Raw genomic sequence first — 19816 nt, forward strand, 5'->3', positions numbered from 1 at the left:
GGCAATTAAATGTTTTCTAAAGTTAAAAGGAGGAAGGAAAGTCCACAGAAAATCTTAATTTACCAGCAGGGCCCATTTACCAGATCTCTTCATCTTGGAAGTTCCTATCCTATCTACTCCAATGACAGATACAGGCTGATTTTATAACGTACAAGTCTCAAAAATAATAAACATTTATGCAAATCCAAATCCAATTAATCGAAATGCTGTGGAAGGTCGCAACCCCGGAAAACTTGGTGCGAAATCGTGCAAGTTCACGGTTACCAGAAGGCCCATCGTGCTCTCACAGGAAAAAATGGGATGTCCCAGCTTTTCTGGGACACTTGCGGGGTAGGAGTTCAGCTTGGGATTTGTGGGTGGGGGGTGTAACTACTTATTTTCTATCTATCTTTCAAATAAATGGTTTTACTGAAGCTCTTTCCAGATTCAACTGGAGGAAGGTCTTTTCTATTCCTACCTAAAGCATGTTAATGAAAATGCAAAGGAAACCCATGCTTACACAGTATTTCAACACAAAGTTCTCACATTTAATAAAAGTGTATACCAAAGAAAACTCAGCAAGCATAAGAAGCAAAGACTGTTCATAGAGATGCTCCTCTGAGCTACATTTAGTCTGTGATCATATACACGCTCACCTGGGCGTAACTCCCACTGAACTCAAGGGAATTTGCCTCTGAATACACTTCTACAGGAATGCAGTGTCAATTAGGCTCACAGATTATGCTCTTCAGAAGTTGCCTCCACACATTACAGGAATGCATGGAGGGGGCAAAGGGATGGGTCATTAATAGTGGCTGCATGTGCTGGACGCATCCAGAATGACCTTGTCCCTGCCAGCTTCACTGTTCCAGATCACAGTGCATTGGGTCGAAGCTCTGGAGGAGGAACCTTTGCACTTTCAAGTGAGATTCCTGATTGCATGGAGGAACTGAGCGCATGTAGGTCCCCTCTTCAAATCTCCTGAACCCACAAAGATCTGAAGGTGGAGCCAGTGGGAACAGGGGTGGTGGGCCAGCACAAACAGCCCTGTTTCCCCGTCGACACATTCATAGAATGTATAGAGGGCAATGTTCTGAGAATCTGGAGTTCTATCATTCAAAAAGAAAATAATCGTAACTCTCGTTATAAATCCATAATGGCCCCTTAGGCACTTTTTCTGAGGCATGTTTCTAAGTGGGGAAATAGCTTTCATTCCAACACCAATACAAAATTAAAGTTTTCTCTCTGCTTCTTTCATTAATCCATTTGCACCACCTGTGATCTCAACCTGTTAATCCAGGAATGGCACATTGACAAAAATAAAAGTATCAAACAGCCCTTGCCAGTGTCAAGTAGAAGATAGTGGAATGGCATTTTCTAGAACAAATATGACAGATAGAATTACTCTTCGACTAAAGTATATCCAAATTTTATTAGCTGCCTTGCCTTTATATAATATCTGGCATATCTACTAATGAAGATGGCAATGCCAAATATCTCTCCTGATAGGGCTCAGAAGCCTTACAAGTTCTGTGGCAAGCCAAGCGCCCATCTTCATAGGGTGGTTCAAAGTTTTTGTAACCACATTTTAAAAAGAAAGGAAACAATTTTCATTTGCTGCTTAACAGTACAACCAATGGTTGCTGGTAAATAATGACAGTACAGCAGTTTTTCAGACATCAGTGTAGATCATGGATTCATGAACTATTCTTGCCCTATCAAAATAATAGTAAATGCACATTTTAAAAAAATCATGTGTGGTCCCTGCATATCTGTGTGTATTTTCCCTTCCCACACAATGTTTGAGATATAGCTCAATAGTTTAGCAACACTAGCTGCCTCTTGTGCCCCCTCTCAGGGAGCTGCAGATGCAGGTACCATAAACTATGGTTTATACAACCATACTAGGATTAGAAACAATGGTTTGCTACTGACTTGCTTTATATATATATATATATATATATATATATATATATATATATATATATATATATATATATATATATATATAATATTTATTAAAATTTTACAACAAACATAGGTTCAAAGAACCAAGAAAAATATACCAAAGATTACACATAAACACAGATTTCACAAAAAAGAAAAAAGATAACAAGAAAAACACCAAAAAGAGGACCTAAAAGAGAAAAAGGAAAATACAAAATACAAAAAACAGCTGGCTGGAAAAAAAAGAGGAATTTTTTTTAAAAAAAAGAAAAAAAACCATTTTTCAATATCTTTAGGCTCATTTACTTATTTCCTTGACCTCCTCGCACCTCCCCTTTTTGTATTCCCGTTTACAAAATCCTTTCAGCAAATCCTTACCCTCTTTCATTTATCTTTGCTCTGTATCTTAACCTATTATAACTATATATTTCCATCCATATAACGATCTATATTTGCATGTTCTTATTAACCTTATTACCAAAACCACTTATTTCCATTCCAACATCATTTTAACATTCATTAATTTTACAGTATTTCTGCAAATAGTCTTTAAATTTCTTCCAATCTTCTTCCACCAACTCTTCTCCCTGGTCTCGGATTCTGCCAGTCATTTCCGCCAATAGAAACAATGGTTTGCTACTGACTTGCTTAGACAAACATTAAACTAACAAGTGAGTCCCAGTTCAGATAAAACAACAAACTGTTCAGTTTAAAACAGAAATTGATTCTTCCAGTCTCCTTGTGGTCAGACTGGAAGGGAGCACTCAACCCAAGGCACTAAACTATGTCTTTGTGTTGCATTCAAACACAGCAGTTGTTCTCCATGTTTATTCCTTTAAAGGAATCAATCCAGTTCACTTCTATGGAGAAGAAAGTAGCTACTGTCAGAATCATTAAAGAATACAATAAACTGAAACACTTTATTATGGTGAGTATTCAAGAAAATGTAAGCATTTTTCATGCATTACTTCATGACAGAGATACAAAATGAAGCACCAAAATGGGTGGGTCTTTTAAGAAATGGAAATTACAAAACCAGTTTGAAAAATTAGTAAATAATTATTTAAGAGCAAAAAAATGTGCATCTTTTATTATTGCACCTTTATTTGTGCTTAGATTGGTTAAACAAACTGACACTGCCCCACAATGTTTTTGGTATTGTACTTAAAATGGTAAATGTGCATAGATTCTAGGACCCTTCAACAGCCATTATATTCACCCAAAAGCCTCTGTCCACTTCTGTGGGGAAAAACACTGCACCCCACAATCAGACACAGGCTTCTTCTTTGATACCTATCTTAGGTTTCCCTTATGTTCAAATTATTTGAGCTAAGCAATCAGGATTTATAAATTTGACTCAGAACATCAAAAATGTTTGTAAAAATGCTATCTCATGTGTTGGATTAATCAGCTTTGCAGACTGCCAAATATTCCCAATTCATACTAGTGGACCAATTTCAGCTAATGGGGCTTTATGAAGAGGAAAGCTTAATCAATCTGTGTCATTCACCAGATGCTATGACATTACATGCACAACAAGCCATTAATTAAATAAATGTATGCATGAGAAGCAGACAGGATAAGGCAATTATTCTTATGAGTAAATGTGTTTCTGCAAAGTGATAGACAAATTAGGTGAATTTTAAATTCAATTACAATGCACACTTTTTGAGTGGCTCGCCTGACATTCTCCAAGATGGCTGGCCTTCTTAACAATCAGTGACCCAGGATTTTATTATAATTACAGTCTCTGACCAGTAAAGTTTCGACAGGCAGAGCCCCTCTTCCCTTTCTACATTCCGCTTAACTCCACTCCTGGGGCGAAGGAAATCCAGTAACCAACAAGAACTTGGAAGAAGGGATGCAGAGAAGGAAAACGGAAAAGACTTACCGGTACTTCCCCACCCTCTAGTTCTTAACAGACTCCGTGGTCACAGCAGGGCAGGCAAGGAACACCAAGGAGCGCCTATTGTCTACAAACCCCCAGTCTCTTTTAGTCGCAGCAGCAGATGTGAGTAGTAGGGAAGGACTATTCTCCCCACAGTAATTGCAAACAAGATTGTTCAGTCTAGACGCAATGGTGGAGTGCTTTTGAGCTGTGAACCTGCACTTTGGATTCACAAATTCTAATATAAACGTAAGTGAACTCCCCTCCCCCCTATTACATCTAAAATCAAATTAACACACTATACTTCTTATTATTCACCTTTCCCCTTGTTCTTGCAGCTCTTCCGATACCTCAGAATAAGTTAATAATCCAATTTTTCTACAGAGTGGCTGTATTACTTGTTTCCATCCCTCCATAGACTATGAGCAACTTTCTGAGAGGATTTTTGGGTTCTCCAAAGTGTGTTGCTTGACAAACCTGTCCTGGAAATTGGCTCTAAGATATTGACTTCTTCTTTGTCCTAATAGTTCTGTCAAATCCCATCCTGCTCCAACATTAGTAGATCCATTTACTTCTTCATGGAAAAAGTCTTCTTTTTTCTGAGAGCCATTCTTTGGGGTGAAGGATTTGAGCTATTGATCTTGACATGCTATCTGTAATTCCTTTGGCTCATCATTGTGTATGCTAAATGTGAAGGATTACTCCCAGTTTGAGACCATTATATTTGCCAATTACATGAGAACGTTTTCTATTTGACTAGATGTCATGCTATGTCATTTTTGGTTCAAAGAATAACCTCTCATGAAATGTCTTCGGGTGAAACGGAATCTCTTGCACATATGTTTTTTTATTGCAATTTTTATAAGTACAAGAGAATGCTTGCTGTTTCCCTTAACAAGGACACTTCCTGGGAGATTCAATAAATTGCTGCTTTCTTTTTTTTCTTGATGGGGTTAATGCCAGTGGATAAACATTTTTATTAAAGCTCAACCTACAATTTTTGATACACAGAATTGTTGTTTTAAAATAGATCTGTAGAATATATTTTCCTTTGACCTATCCTTCATTTGGCATATATTATGGTCTGTTGACCAATAAATCTGGATTGATGATGACACTATACTTCCACTAAGCACCCTGGGGAGATACCCTCCCTTACCCTGGCCACACAATGACTGCTTTGACATGCTACAGATACAACAGGTAAACTGACAGCAGGCAGGGGGTGCACATATATTTAGCATGGTAAATGCATTGCAAAGATAAAGTGCATTGCAAATGATTTCACAGAATCTTTACTTAACTCTTTTTGCATACTAATGTCTAACGGAACTAAAAAAACCCCAGTTTTGAGCCCTAGCACTACAGTTAGACTAGGGCTCCAGCTGAACCTCAGCTGCTGACTAAACCAGCGTTTCCCAAAGTAGGTGATAGATACCACCCCTTGGGGGTGCCAGGACAATCCTGGGGGGCAGTAGGAGACTCTGGTGCAATTGGGAGGCGTTGAATGAAAATAAGGGAACGGAGGAAGTGTAAAGCAAAAAGAGAAGACATTTTTGAAAAGCTGTTTGTACTTGTTTTATCTGCTGTCTGGTGACGCTGACCACAATGTTGGGCACTGTTGTGGGACAGCAACAAAGCTTCCCCTGAATCCGGTGGTCGTGCTGGAGGCAAGGGGTTTTCCTGGGCTTGGGGGAACCCTTTTCGGATCCACCCAGGCCCAGGAAGCGGATCACAGCTTGCCTGCCTATTTACAACATCTTTCTTTATGATGTTGTAGGATGTAGGTGGAAATATAAAAGAATGCAAATTTGTCTCTGTTTTTGCTCACTTACAGAAGGTAGATTTCCAGGCGGAGGGGGGGGCTGAGTATTTTTTTTTTTTAAGGGGGTGGTAGCTGCAAACCTCTGGACTAAACCAAGGACTAAACTAATCCAAACCTTGGCTACCAATCAATGGGGATTTATAGAGTGGAAGGCCCCCAGCGCATCTGCAGCCTTGCTGTGCTTGGCAGCTGGGAGAGAAGGCAGGATGGCCACAGGCCTTTGTGCACAACAATTTGTTCTTCTCAGCTGAAGAAGGTAGGCAACCCACATGTGTCAGCAGGGGTGCCGACTTGCCCCCAACACTGAGGGGGGCCGGTATCATGTGACATGTCCCACCCCACCCAGCACACTAGTGCTCTCCCAGTGGCAGCAGGGGGTGGGGAGCACGGAGGGTGATCTTCACTCTCCACACATCCTGCCCAGCGCCCCATGCTCACCAAGCGGCGGCAGGGGACTCAGCCCCCTCCTCACAAATATTGAGGGGGCCGAAGCCCCTTCCACCCCCCCTAATAGCTGGTGACCCTTTCTGACCTTTCTGTTTGCATCACAACCAACTGTTCTGAATCCAGATGAAGACATGGGATGCAACTCAACATTTCTGCAATTGCTAGGGTCTACTCACATTCCACAAAGAAGAATATAATATTGTCAACATGGCAACATAAATGGATAGGTCAAAGATAGCCAACATAGTGCCCTCCAGATCTTGTGGGACAGATGAGGGGCGCTGTAGTCTAGCAACATCTGGAGGGCACTATGTTGGGTGTTCCTGGAATAGATGATAGACCGACAGGCAGATTATCATTATACAGAAATGATATGGTGTGCACTGGAGTCATTATCATGTTCTTTCGACTACTCAGAGTTAATTTGGTTACATAAAACTCCAGGGATTTATGGTGCAAGTTATCTATAGAGACAGAAAACAACTTTAAATATAACCATATGCCAGCTAAAAAGGATGAACCCAGTAATTTATAGGGACACTTCTCAGAGCCTAGATGTTCAGGGAAAGCACAAAATGTTTATTATTTTCTTCTAACTTGTCAACTTGAAGGTTAAACAGAAGTCAGGTTGAACAAAACAATGTAAGCAAAACTGAGTAGGCAATGTCACGTGATATGCAAACATTGCTGGAAGATGCAATTTTATCAGTTCCAAGCAACAAGGAGACACAAGATATTCTAATACTGACACAAACTATCCAATATGTTCATAGAAAATACTGTTGCTGCTATGCAGTAAGAGGAGTATTCCGTAATCATTGTAACCATATAATTTCTTCTATATCTTAAAGGCACAAAAAATGCTCATGGAATAATTGCTAAGTGTATCTCATGTGTGAAGGACATGGACCCATGAAATGCTCCCACCTTTAAAATACTCAAAAGTGGCAACTTTGAAAGGATTAGGCCAGGCTTTCAACAGTTTTTAAGGAAGGGAGGGACACACACACACACACACACACACACACACACACAGGCAGTTCCGTGATGTCATGTCTCACTTAGACATTGCATATTAGATACTTTGCGTCACGTTCATTCCTGGAATTGTGATTGTGATTCAAATAGTTGCAATGCATGTAAGCTAGTAAGCTAGCCTTTCATCGTTCAGCACTTAAATCTTTGCTCTACTGCCTGTTACCAGTTCTTGTGAATGAAGCATATTGTGAATATGCTCAGTCCCATGGATTCATAACTATATTTTGCACAAAGCTTTACAGTATTTACCTAGGTAGGGCTGCCAGATAACAAAATGTACATACACCCCAAACAGCCCAGCATAAGTGGTTCCCTCCTAGTTAAATTATTAACCGAACCCCCGAATCTGGCACTTTTCTGCTTTCACCCTGACTTGATGCTTAAATTTGCTTTCTGTTGCCAATTGTTTTATTTATTGATGCTTTAAAGGTTCTATTGCTTCAGATTTGTTAGCTGCCTTTGATTAAGGCGCTGAACAAAAATAACTAAAATAAACAGGTAAATTAATATGCACATATCAAATACAGAAAAGCTGTGCCAAAGTATAAACTTTGCAATTTAGGATGGGAAGAGAGCGATTCACCTGGGTGCTCTTTAAATATAAGTACAATTGTCCAGGGTCATTTGATTTCACAGTGCAACCGATTGTGATTTTGGAGCATACATCTGACCATTGTGCATCACATCACACATCTAGGGTTGCCATTTACATTATGGGAGTGGTGAAGTTGCTGTTTTCCCAGTGAATCCTTCCAGTGCTGTTCCAATAATGTTAGAATAGTGAAATTACACAAACGTAGCAACTGATCTGGTTACTTTCCCTAGCAAAGTCATCCATCCCCTGGAATGAGCAAAGTGGCAAACAACTGTTCGAACTGGTAACCATATAAAACCCAGACAGCAGACTTCTTCTGACATTCAGCTTAAATGGACAAAGCATCAAATGGGCAGGGCCCTTTGCACCTTTACCTGAAGAGGTCTCATATTTGCTGGCAATGAAATCTTTAGTAGAGGATGTTAATGCCTTTTCTAGTTATCACTTTTAGTAGTGGAAATGAATGCACTGGGCACTAGAAAGCTGCAAGCTCCCTGCGATTGCTCCTTATACATGACTTGGCAAAGTTAATGAATAGCAAAAAGCTAGCTTGTAGAAACATGGGACTTAATTAAACACTTCTCCTGGTGCTATCAGTGATAGGGTACAGGTCCCAGATCTGATTAAGTTTTATGAATTCCCTAATTCAATGTGCATTGTTTAGTCTTAAAAATATACATGATGCCTAGAAGTCATAATGCAAAATGAGCATTCTGCTCAAAGGTTACTTTGAAAGTTCAATAAATGCAAATAAAATCCAGAATATCTAAAGTGAATAAGCAACTTCTTTTGCTTTCCTAAAACAGATTTAAACTTGCACCTATCAATTTTCAGTAAAACTTCTTTTTTTAACTGTTAATTTTTGCAGTATGCTGAATAAAGTCATTATCACAATTGTAAATGATGGGAAAGCTCTCAGCTCAATATTGAACTCAGGGATAAAATAATAATAATAATAATAAATTTTATTTATATCCCGCCCTCCCCAGCCGAAGCCGGGCTCAGGGCGGCTAACAACAATAAAACAGTACAAAAGTACAACATAAACAACATTCTAAAATCATTCATTATAAAAATTAATTAATTCAAGCCACTAGCAACCATTGGGCCAGAGCTCTGTGAAGATTGCCGAGGGAGGGAGTCAGGCTGTGCCTTGGCCAAAGGCCTGGTGGAACAGCTCTGTCTTGCAGGCCCTGCGGAAGGATGTCAAGTCCCGCAGGGCCCTGGTCTCTTGTGACAGAGTGTTCCACCAGATCGGAGCCACAGCCGAAAAAGCTCTGGCTCTAGTTGAGGCCAGCCTAAAGCTTTTTCTGTTCTTTCTTAGTTTAAAGAAAGAGAGTTCATTTTTTAATGAGCTCAATTCCCAAATTTGGACACTCCTGTGTATCAAATGATGCCACTGGGAACGTGAATGTGTTCAAAACTCCTGGGGGATTTTATCATTATAAGATCCTCCCTTCTTATTCTTATTCTTCCTCTTCTTCTTCGTCTTCTTCTTCAACCTATTGCAACACTAAGGTTGTAATCCTAACTCCTTATTCATGCTGCTGGATCCATCCATCCATCTGCCAGTCTCCACTACCCTAGAGAAGTACGGTACATCAGTGAAGGACTTCAGAAGAATACAGGGGTGGATTTGAGAACTATGATATGTTTGCTTTGTTGACTGTTGTGAGCTACCTCAGGCATTTGTGAGAACAGTGTAAGCAGGAACAGCAGCAATGCTGCCCTCCAAACAACAGCGCTGGTGCCCCTTATAAGGACAGGACAGGGGTAGGGCGCAGTGCCAGAGAGGTCAGAGATGTGCAGGTGGGCTGACAGAAGTGGGTTGGCTCCACTAGCGCACCTGCCCATCCCTGCATCATCCAGGTAAGAGGAAACAATGCTGTCATCTAGATTGCTATACAGCTACACGCCACCATGTTTGGCTGCTCCTGAGTATAAATACACTAAGTATAGTAAAAATAAATAGTACAAAATCAATAAAACATAATTGGGATTGATCAATCAGTAGAGCATGAGACTCTTAATCTCAGGACCATGGGTTTGAGCCCTACACGTTGGGCAAAAGATTCCTGCATTGCCAGGGTGGACTAGATGACCCTTGTGGTCCCTTCCAACTCTACAATTCTATGTTACTTTCAGCATTATCTCTGCCCCCCCTTTAGTAACTGTAATAGTAATAGGAGTTGCTCGTGCATAAGTTGCCGCCACTCCTGGCTAGGTTGCCTGGTTAAACCTTTTCTGTCTGGGCAGCCCTTCACTTCATGGCTGCCTCAGTCGCTAGCAGAATCCGTCAGTGGGCGTTTCTTAAATCTTTTCCAGCATAAAAGCTGTTTGATGCCAAGTCTCCTCCTACTCTCCCTGCGCGGAAGTCTTCTGCGCAGGGAGGGTGTGGGTAGCGGAGGACCCGTGCTCTCCCCGCTGGTCTCCGTCGAGGAGTCCTGGAGCCCTCTCGCCGATTCCCCCATCTGCTCCCCTTTATCACTGGTGTTGCGCTGATTTCCTTCCCCCGCTGATGAGCTGCCTCTCTCCCTGCTGGGCCCCTCTCCAGCATCACTTGGGAGCCTTCCCTCCGCCTCTGGCTCCGATGTCAGTTCCCTGACAGTAACAATGACTGACAATTTCAGGAAAAAATTGTGGCCCCATTGAATACTCCCCAAAAGAAATAAACCATACACTGTAGTAAATCTCCAGAGATTGCTGCTCCTAGGGGGAGGAGGGAACCTGATTCTTTGACAATAACTGGCCCAAACAGGCAGGAGGCATCTAGCTGGCCATTGTGCGAACAGGACACTAGACAAGATGGGCCACTGGCCTCATCCAGCTCTTCTAAGAACGGCTCTTCTTTCGTTCTCAACAAGTTTGCCAATATTGTCATCAAGTCCTTAAAAAAATCTGGGGGCTTCCCATTTAAGTCAATTACTATTGTGATATAAATGGATTTGTGCTTCCGTTTACAGTTAAAAGCAGACTCAGAATATGCAAATTATTCTAATGTGTTCTAATAATTTAAAATAGTAAAGAAAACATGGGTGCAATATACAACATTTATTAGAATCCACTTTGTGAAACCCAAAGCTGGCATTTGCAGATTAGGCTGAACATGCAATGCCAAAATGTGGGAGGTGGCAGGGGCAGCATTAAAAAAAGAAAGAAAAAGATATCACACATTTCCCGCTGTAGATTGATCTAGCCTTTTTTCCGTATTCAGCCTTCCCACTATAGTATGAGGATACTTGTAATGCATATATGCATGTTACTTTAGGGCTTGCTCTGTGCATTCTTAATTAATGTTCTTTGCTAACAGATTAACAAGTATAGCCATAGAATATAGAATCTGGTGGCTGAAAAATTACTATTTTTATTTTGGGAAGAATTAAGTAACAAAGCATAGCTTAGTTTCCTAAAACATCTGAAACAGATTTTTCTTTTGCAGGAAAAGTGAAAGATACCATTCAGTGAACAGATGTTACACTCATTAATCCAATTTATATAAAATCTCTTCTCTCAAACGATATTCATTTGGACAGTCACAGAAAAGATGACACTCTGTGAAAACACCCAAATAGTTTTGCAGCAAAAGCACAAGGAAAAACAAAAACTAATTTAAACAGCTATGCTTGCAACAAAACAAAACAAAAAGCATTTCAATGGAATTTTGGTGAAAATTGCCAAATTTCAATGGAGGAATGAGCACTGATGGAATTAATGCTACACAGCTGATTAGGCTTGGTTGCTATTTTTCCACCAACAGAAAGATTTACCTGTACTGTACTATGCTATGCTATGCTATGCTATGCTATGCTATGCTATGCTATACTATACTATACGGACGCAGGTGGCACTGTGGTCTAAACCACTAAGCCTCTTGGGCTTGCTGATTGGAAGGTTGGCAGTTCGAATCCTCACAACAGGGTGAGCTTCCATTGTTCTGTCCCAGCTCTTGCCAACCTAGCAGTTCGAAAGCACGTCAAAGAGCAAGTAGATAAATAGGTACCACTCCGGCGGGAAGCTAAACGGCATTTCCGTGCGCTCTGGTTTCTGTCACAGTGTTCCGTTGTGCCAGAAGGGTTTAGTCATGCTGCCCACATGACCTGGAAAGCTGTCTGTGGACAAATGCCGGCTCCATCGGCCTGAAGCCCTTGAGACTTCCTTTTAAGTTTTGGAGTACCACTGCATCAACTGGTATAACAAAAAGGCAGCAGAGACACCTTCTTCTTCCCAAAGGAGCAAGAATCCACACACTAATTTAGCAATAGGTACCTGCCCCCCAAGGGACACGGGTGGCGCTGGGGTCTAAACCACAGAGCCTAGGACTTGCTGGTCAGAAAGTTGGCGTTTCGAATCCCCGCGATGGGGTGAGCTCCCGTTGCTTGGTCCCTACTCCTGCCAACCTAGCAGTTTGAAAGCATGTCAAAGTGCAAGTAGATAAATAGGTACCACTCCAGCAGGAAGGTAAAGGGCGTTTCTGTGCGCTGCTCTGGTTTCACCAGAAGCAGCTTAGTCATGCTAGCCACATGACCCGGAAAAACTGCCTGCAGACAAACGCCGGCTCCCTTGGCCAGTAAAGCGAGATGAGCATCCAACCCCAGAGTCATTTGCGACTGGACTTAACACATGCATATACTAACATACATACATGTGCATACACTGTTTGTTAATATATATGTGTTTTCCATTGCAGCCAATAGCTGGATCCTAACACAGTTTGACATCACATCAAAATGTAATGATATATAATGCAATATTAAGCTGATATTGGAGGCAGGTATATTGACTCAAGTTATTAAAGCTATAGTGAAATTTTGTACACATGCAATGATGGATCTAAGAGAGTTCAGTGACATTTTAAAAGATGTGATCTCTGATAGGTAGAATGGTGGAAATTGGCATTTATTAGCGAGGATCATCACTGAAGGAGGATCTCCAAGCTCTCCAAGATCTCAGTCAGACACCTTTCCCGTTTACCATTTCATTTAACTGGAAATGCTAGAGGTTTAACATACAGGATGCCATGAAAAATAGGCCGCCTGTTTGCTGCTATCTGTATACTAATAGGTTCCAAACTGCATAGCTATCCATGAGTCATTCCAGAACCTGCATGACTTATGCAGTTAACTACTTCCCTATTTTGTCTGCAGGAAACAATCTCAACATGCTCAAGGCTCATTGAAGAGTTTATAAGAGACTTGAAGGGTCTCTGACTAACATTACAGCAATGTGCAAAATTTAATCCATACATGGTAGTTATTAGAAACTGACTTGCTACATTTTTTCATAGAATTTATAAGCAAAAAGTGTACTTTGCTAGTTCTCTTTAAGTGCATTGTATTGTATATCCTTTGCTGTAAGGAACATAGCACTATGAGCTTATGAAAATATAGAATATATAAAGGACAACCCAAAACCTTTTATTTAAAATCACTCATGCCAGGGATGGGAAAACCAGCCATTTTGCTTTCCCCCCTATTCCCCCCCCCCCCAGTTCTTTAGTCAGTTCATCCCATTACTATATCAGTTTGTGATTTTATTAAAAATATATGTGTGAAAATCCATATACATTTTTGTGCATATCTCTAATAATGTATTAAGCAAATCTGAATGCATTATTTTCACTAATTTTGAGCGCAAAATCAAAAATATGCTTTTTTGGTTGGAGAACTGTATAGCAAAATTCAGAGAGGGACAGCTGTGTTTTGGTTTGTGTATTGGTCAAGGGACTGCAAATTAGGTAGGTTCACATGAAATGCTAACTGAACAAATTTCTCCTTCTTTCCATGCCTATAAAAGGAACTTTAAAGAAAATAAAACACTTGAGGACTTCAACAAATGAACCTTACTTTTTTCTCCTTGTTGTATTTGTCAAAAATCTCCTGTGCTTTTTCTTCACCACCATCAGTAAATAACATTATAATCTTGTTGCAGTTAGCTCTGAAGACACTGTGGCTGTGCTGGAAGAGATAAAGACAGGCATTTTTGTTTGTTTATTTATTTCACAAAATTTATATGCCATTTGATTGTAATAAAACCTCAAAGTGGTTTGCAAAATGATTCCAGTTATGATTCATCAAACAAAATAACGAAATGTTCAGTGGTGTAATGCAACCCTCAGAAACAAATTTCTAAAGGGGGCTTTTCCATATATTGCAACTTTCACATTGTTAGGTATATAAATGGGCATGTGAAACAAGCACTTCATTATTTTTTTGTGATTTACACATACACCACCCAACATTTTTGCCAAAGACAGCAGGCAAATTGTTTGGGGGCTCTCCTATTTAGAGTGTTTGACTTACTGTGTACATTGGCTTCCACATGGAAGACTATGAAGTAGTTCATTTTGCAAGCCCAATGAGGGAAATTTCTTATTTCGCGATTGGATGAATAGTTTGACTGAAAGGTGACTGAGAAAAATAGGTCAAAGTGCTCCCTCCCACTCTTGAACTCCACACACCTCAGGGGGGGAGTAGCTGTCCTGACCTCCATTCTAATCATGTACATATTGGGTTGGATCCAGCTTAGCCATAATGGACCCAGTGTAATGGATGACTATGATAATTATGAGTGACTAAATTAAGTTCCACTGGTTTAAGTGAATCTCCTCTAAATTTAATGAAGTCTGGCTCCAATACAGTGCCTATCCACATAATTTAGTGGATATTAGGTGGGGTAGACCAGTAGCAATGGAACCCAGGTGGCGCTGTGAGTTAAACCACAGAGCCTAGGACTTGCTGATCAGAAGGTTGGCAGTTCGAATCCCTGCGACGGAGTGAGCTCCCGTTGCTCGGTCCCAGCTCCTGCCAACTTAGCAGTTCGAAAACACGTCATAGTGCAAGTAGATAAATAGGTACCGCTCCGGCGGGAAGGTAAACGGCGTTTCCGTGTGCTGCTCTGGTTCACCAGAAGCGGCTTAGTCATGCTGGCCACATGACCCGGAAGCTGTACGCCAGCTCTCTCGGCCAGTAAAGTGAGATGAGCGCCGCAACCCCAGAGTCGGCCACAACTGGACCTAATGGTCCGGGGTCCCTTTACCTTACTTTAGACCAGTAGCAATAGCAGCCAGCAGGGTAGAGTTGCTCACCTGGCTTCTTAATGCAGAAATCGCTGCTGGTAACTGAGGAGGAAGCTTGCAGCAATGAGGAGATCGGCGCAGTCATTTGCAACAACAGAGCCAATCAGATGCTTCCAGTACTGTACCTGCAGTGCACCAACCTCCCTGCTGCCCCCGTCTCCCTCTTGGTTATCATCAGGAAGCCAGGTGAGAAACCCCACCCCACCAGCCACTACTACCAGGGTGGTCCAGTTGAAATCTCTGTTCAGCCATGAAGATGACTGGGTAACCTGGGTGAGTCACTCGCTTTCAGTCGAACATACTTCACAGAGCTGTTGTGAGGGTAAAAGTGGGGAGATGCCAGCCAGAGAGGAAGGGACAAAAATGTAGATAAATAAAACTGTAAACCAGCTACTTATTGATTAACCAATGATATGACTATCTATTCATTACTATGGAGAAAAATATTAAATTCTACTTCTGAATTAAGAACTTATGCTTAGTACCAATATGTCTGCTATTTAAGATTTTCCACTTAAATCAGGGGTAGGGAACCTATCTATGGCTTCCAGGTGTTGCTGGACTTCTATCCCCACCAGTCCTGATCACTGGGCTTGGCAGCTGGGCTGATGGGAGCTGGACTCCAGGTTCCCCATCCTTGATTTAAGTATCACTTTACCAAATAAATGTGAATAAAGAAACCCCAAACCTTTATATTAAGAACGCTAGCACAGTGGTTCTGATTCAGAAATAAAACATTCATGGAGAAATAAAAAATGCATGGAGGTTCCAACTTGCAATATATTACTTTGGACGTCTGACAATATAAAATAAATAAAAGGGGGAAATTCTGCATTGACATCAACTGTGCTGCATAAACCCATAAAAAGGGGACTTGTCCTGCAAATCACATTGATTTGAGTAAATTTTAGGCTGTAATTTATGGAGGCATCACCTTTCTGGGGACATAAGAACATGGCTAGGTTCATTTACAATATATTTAAGTAGTATTTTGAATGTGACTTACCGATCAAGTAATCAGCACATGTAAAATGATTTACTAAGTGTGTATTCACCCTTTACTTTACTGTTGGATCTACTGTAGACATAGGCTTCTATTCCTGCATAGTTCAAAGTTGACCCAAACAGTTTAATAATATTAAATTACTGGAAGATCCAACACTAGATTTCTGTTTTCTCCATAAACTGTTTAGGAATAATGAGTAGCTATGTATCTCTTCCTGGTCAGATGCTACTGAGTAGGGTGTCCATTTCAAAAGTAGCATAATTGCCTTGCACCTTTACTCAACACAAGAGAAAATGGGGAAACCACAACTCTTCTTTTCCTCTTGTGGACAACAGCAATGGTTTATTCCCCATGTAGGAACCAAAGTGCTGAGTGCTTTACAGCTTGAGTGAGAGTAATGCAGTTTTAAAAGAGAGTTGCTTAAGCACATCTTAAGAAAATAATTTGAAATGTCAACTTAAATCCTGTGAACAGTAGCTTGGTACACATCTTTAATGCATGGGGAATTTGCTATTGATCCTAAAGAAGAAAATTCTGCTGAAGCACTTGATACTTTATAAAATTATCTTATTTAAAATTACAACAGGCTTGCAAAGTGATTAGGAGGGAACATCCTCCTCCAGTTATCACTGCAAAAATTAAATTGAACTGCCAAAGCAAAAGTTTATTATTCCAAAGAAGGTTTTCTTTGTCGATGTGTGGAGGAACAGTGGGTAGCAAAATGACTCACAAACAACCTTATTCCTTTTAAACTCACCCTTTTAATGGCTTTATTAAAAATACTTATTTTAACTCTGCTATATATTTTGAAAGCAATTTTCTCCTAGATGAGAAGAAAATAACTCTTTTAACACATTAGGATGACTAAAAATAACTGCCAGCTGCAGTGTTTTGCATTTATGTTTAATGCAGGCATTTAGGATTATTTAAAACAATTTGGTTATCAGAGGCAATGGAAAGGGCTGTATTGCTTTGCTTAAATCATAAACATACATGTGGACGCCACCATTTGTATTGCTCTTGTTAAGGTTGGTAACACTTATTATATCATCATGGGCGCTCGCTTTCATTTTTCCAGACCATACAGCACTCCCTATTAGTGAGCCTTGAAACTGACCACAGATGTTTCCTCCCCACTTTTTAATGAACAGCTACACATGCTTATCGTTCACATACTACCTTAATTCACACAAACGTCCCTGCAAAACTATTCATGTATATTCCTACACAGGGACGCGGACTTAGAAAAAATATTGGGGGGGCCCGGGAAAGCTCATGAATAATAAATAAGCTCATGAATATGCAAATAAAGTGGCTCCGGCCCTAAATAGGGCAAGCCACGCCCCCCCAGCCAGCCGATTGGCTGGCTGGGAGGTGTGGCCAGTCGGGATTCCCCTGTTCTCGCGGGATTTCCGGCCGGGGCTCTCCGATTAGGGCGCGCGGCTGGCTGGCTGGCGAAGGAGCAGGTGGGGAGGAGGCGGGGGACGGCGGCGGCGCTCTGCTGGAAGGGCGCCCGCCCGAGATTATTGGGGGGGCTGAGCCCCCCAAAAAAATTTTTTGAGGGGGCTCGAGCCCCCTCAAGCCCCATGGAGTCGGCGCCTATGTTCCTACAGAACATTTTGTGGGACAAGGCCCATGCCTGGACATCCCTACTGGCGCAAGCTGTTCTTGCTCCCTTGGTTCCTGCTTACATAAGCTCCTTCTGCTGTTCTATTGCTTTGAAGCAGCTGCACTTAGTGTTAACAACAAATACATCTTGGGGCTAATCCATCATCACTTTTGAACTTAATTCTCCTGCCTCTTCATCTTCATTATTTCCTAACTCTCCAAATTGTGCTCAGGAAAGTTACAAAGCGCTAAGAAGAGAAAATGAGCCCGCCTCACCCCCGCCCAGGTTCTCGACACTCATGGGCCTCTCACAATGACGAAGCCTCGTCTAATGGAAGGACAGCAGCTTAAAAGGGCAGTGAATGGCTTCTGTAAATAGATCAGGCTGCTTTTTTTCTGATCCTTCCTCCAATCACTGCAGCTGCAGAAATGTCATTATAGTCAGCAACATCACATCAGCCCACACACTGATAGAAAAGTGGGAAGGAGAGATAGGGGTTGGGGAAGGTAGGCAAATTGCCTTCATTTAAATGTAATTTTTCTTACTAGGATTCTCATTCTTCACCCCACCCCCAGTGCGAAAGAGAGATGTTTGTTCTTAAACATCCACATATGCGGATCAGAAAACTATGGCTCAGTCAAGTCTCAGAGGTACATTTATTTTTGGCTTAATAACATTTGTTTTTTTATCATTCACACTTCCCGTTTGCTTCAGAAAAAGACACCAGATTACCTAAGGAAACTATGGACTGGAAACAGAGGGACTCCTCTGCTAGGATATATCTGTTAGCAAAATACCATCAAGGGGAAAAGGGGGGAAACTCTTGTTCAGTAATAGCAATGCATTCTGTCAGCATAGTACAACCGTATGAACTTCATATGAACCATATGAAGGGAGCAGATTGCTCACACTTACATTTAGCAGCTGTTCAAAGGCGTAACTAAAGCCTTTTTTATAATCGGTGATCCCTTTTGCTGAGATTTTATTGACGGCTTCTTTCAGCTTCTTCTTATTTCTCACGTTAGCTTGTACAAGGTGGTTGAAGCAACTGACATTCTGAGCATTTTCATTGAACTAAAAAAAAAAGGAAAAAGAGCAAAGGAAAAACTGCTCAATAAAGTGCATATAAAGGGTATACTGTAGGGCTGTAACTTCCAGGATGCATTTGGAATGGGTATGGTGATGAGAAAAGTCACACACAAACACAGAGAGTTATCTATCTCCATCAACTGTGTCCTTTGGAAGGATTCAAAAATCTGCTTATGTTCATATAAGTACATTAGTATTTTGGACTACACCCCACCCCTCTTTGAGCTGACCAAAAACTACTACATCCCAAACTACTTCTGAATTCTTGAATCAAAGTTGGCAGCTTTCCAAATGACTTCTTGAGATCACGTATACATAGTGCTGTAACATGTAACATAACTTACCAAAATATGCCACATCGCAAACTGCTACTAAAATGGCCCAGCTTCAGAAGCCGTTTGCATGGGTGTCATGGACTGGCTGGGAGGAACCCCTAGGGAAAGAAGGCTCGGAGTCTGGGGACTGGTGGTGGGACAATGATGAGTGGCCAGAGGGAGAAGAGAGAGCAGACTAGGAAGAGGTGTCAGAAGCCGAAGAGGTAACAGGGTTTAGTGAGCAGGAAGACACTGTGAAAGAGAACAGTCCGGAATCAGAAGCAGAAGAGGAGGGAGGGGGCAAAGAGGCAGAGATGAGGCAGGCTGCTGAAGAAGGCAGGGGGTCTCTCCCTCCTGCTGTGACCAACTCCCCTCCTCTCTACTCTCCCAGAACCAGGAGAGGTATGAAGAAGGCAGAGCAAAGACAGATAAGGTGATGAAGTCTCAGATTCCTTGGGAAGGACATGGGGAAGGAGGCGGCTTAGGGAACTGTGGGAAGGCAGGGACCTTCAGTCCTCACAGCTGCCTTATTGGGGCAAGATCTAGAGTTGCTGTGCTCACTAGGCTTGAGCTGTTTTGTTCTTTGAATAAAGAGTTACCTTCACTGACACCTTGTGAGTTATTCCTGACCTGCTCTTGACAATGGGGGAGAGTGTGCTATTGTCTGAAAACATTAAATCCTCCTTAGGCTCAGTGAACTTGTTGCACAGTTCTTTGGATTCAAGTGTCAATAAATCAACCATAATTCAACCAATGTAGAACAGGTTTCGCTGGGTTATAACTAAATCCAAGCATCACCCAGCAGTCTGGAATATGCTGATTGACATTCCTGGTGAATGTGACAAAAGAAGCCTGGTTTTCTAAGAGATAAAACAATCAGGTTAACATTCTCCCCCAAGGACAAGTTACACGGTGGATATTTCCAAGGTCCTGAAGGTCAGGAAATGATTGACAACCATGGCTGTAGGGAGGAAACATAATTCAGGGTTATATTTAATTAATGT

General features: G+C 41.3%; 1 protein-coding gene across 5 annotated transcripts in view; it reads right to left on the bottom strand.

Moving 5' to 3' along the window:
* Positions 1 to 19816, bottom strand: part of CACNA2D1 (calcium voltage-gated channel auxiliary subunit alpha2delta 1) — a 366139-nt gene that overhangs the window by 63518 nt on the left and 282805 nt on the right. For all 5 annotated transcript variants that reach the window (XM_081210645.1, XM_081210644.1, XM_081210643.1 and 2 more), the window contains exons 11-12: positions 18325 to 18483; positions 13563 to 13673 (exon numbers count right to left, since the gene is read on the bottom strand). In XM_081210645.1, the coding sequence (XP_081066771.1) occupies positions 13563 to 13673; positions 18325 to 18483 (270 nt within the window). The remainder of the gene's footprint in view (positions 1 to 13562; positions 13674 to 18324; positions 18484 to 19816) is intronic.

Source organism: Podarcis bocagei, assembly GCF_964188305.1.
Source record: "Podarcis bocagei genome assembly, chromosome: 10".
NCBI lineage: Eukaryota > Metazoa > Chordata > Lepidosauria > Squamata > Lacertidae > Podarcis > Podarcis bocagei.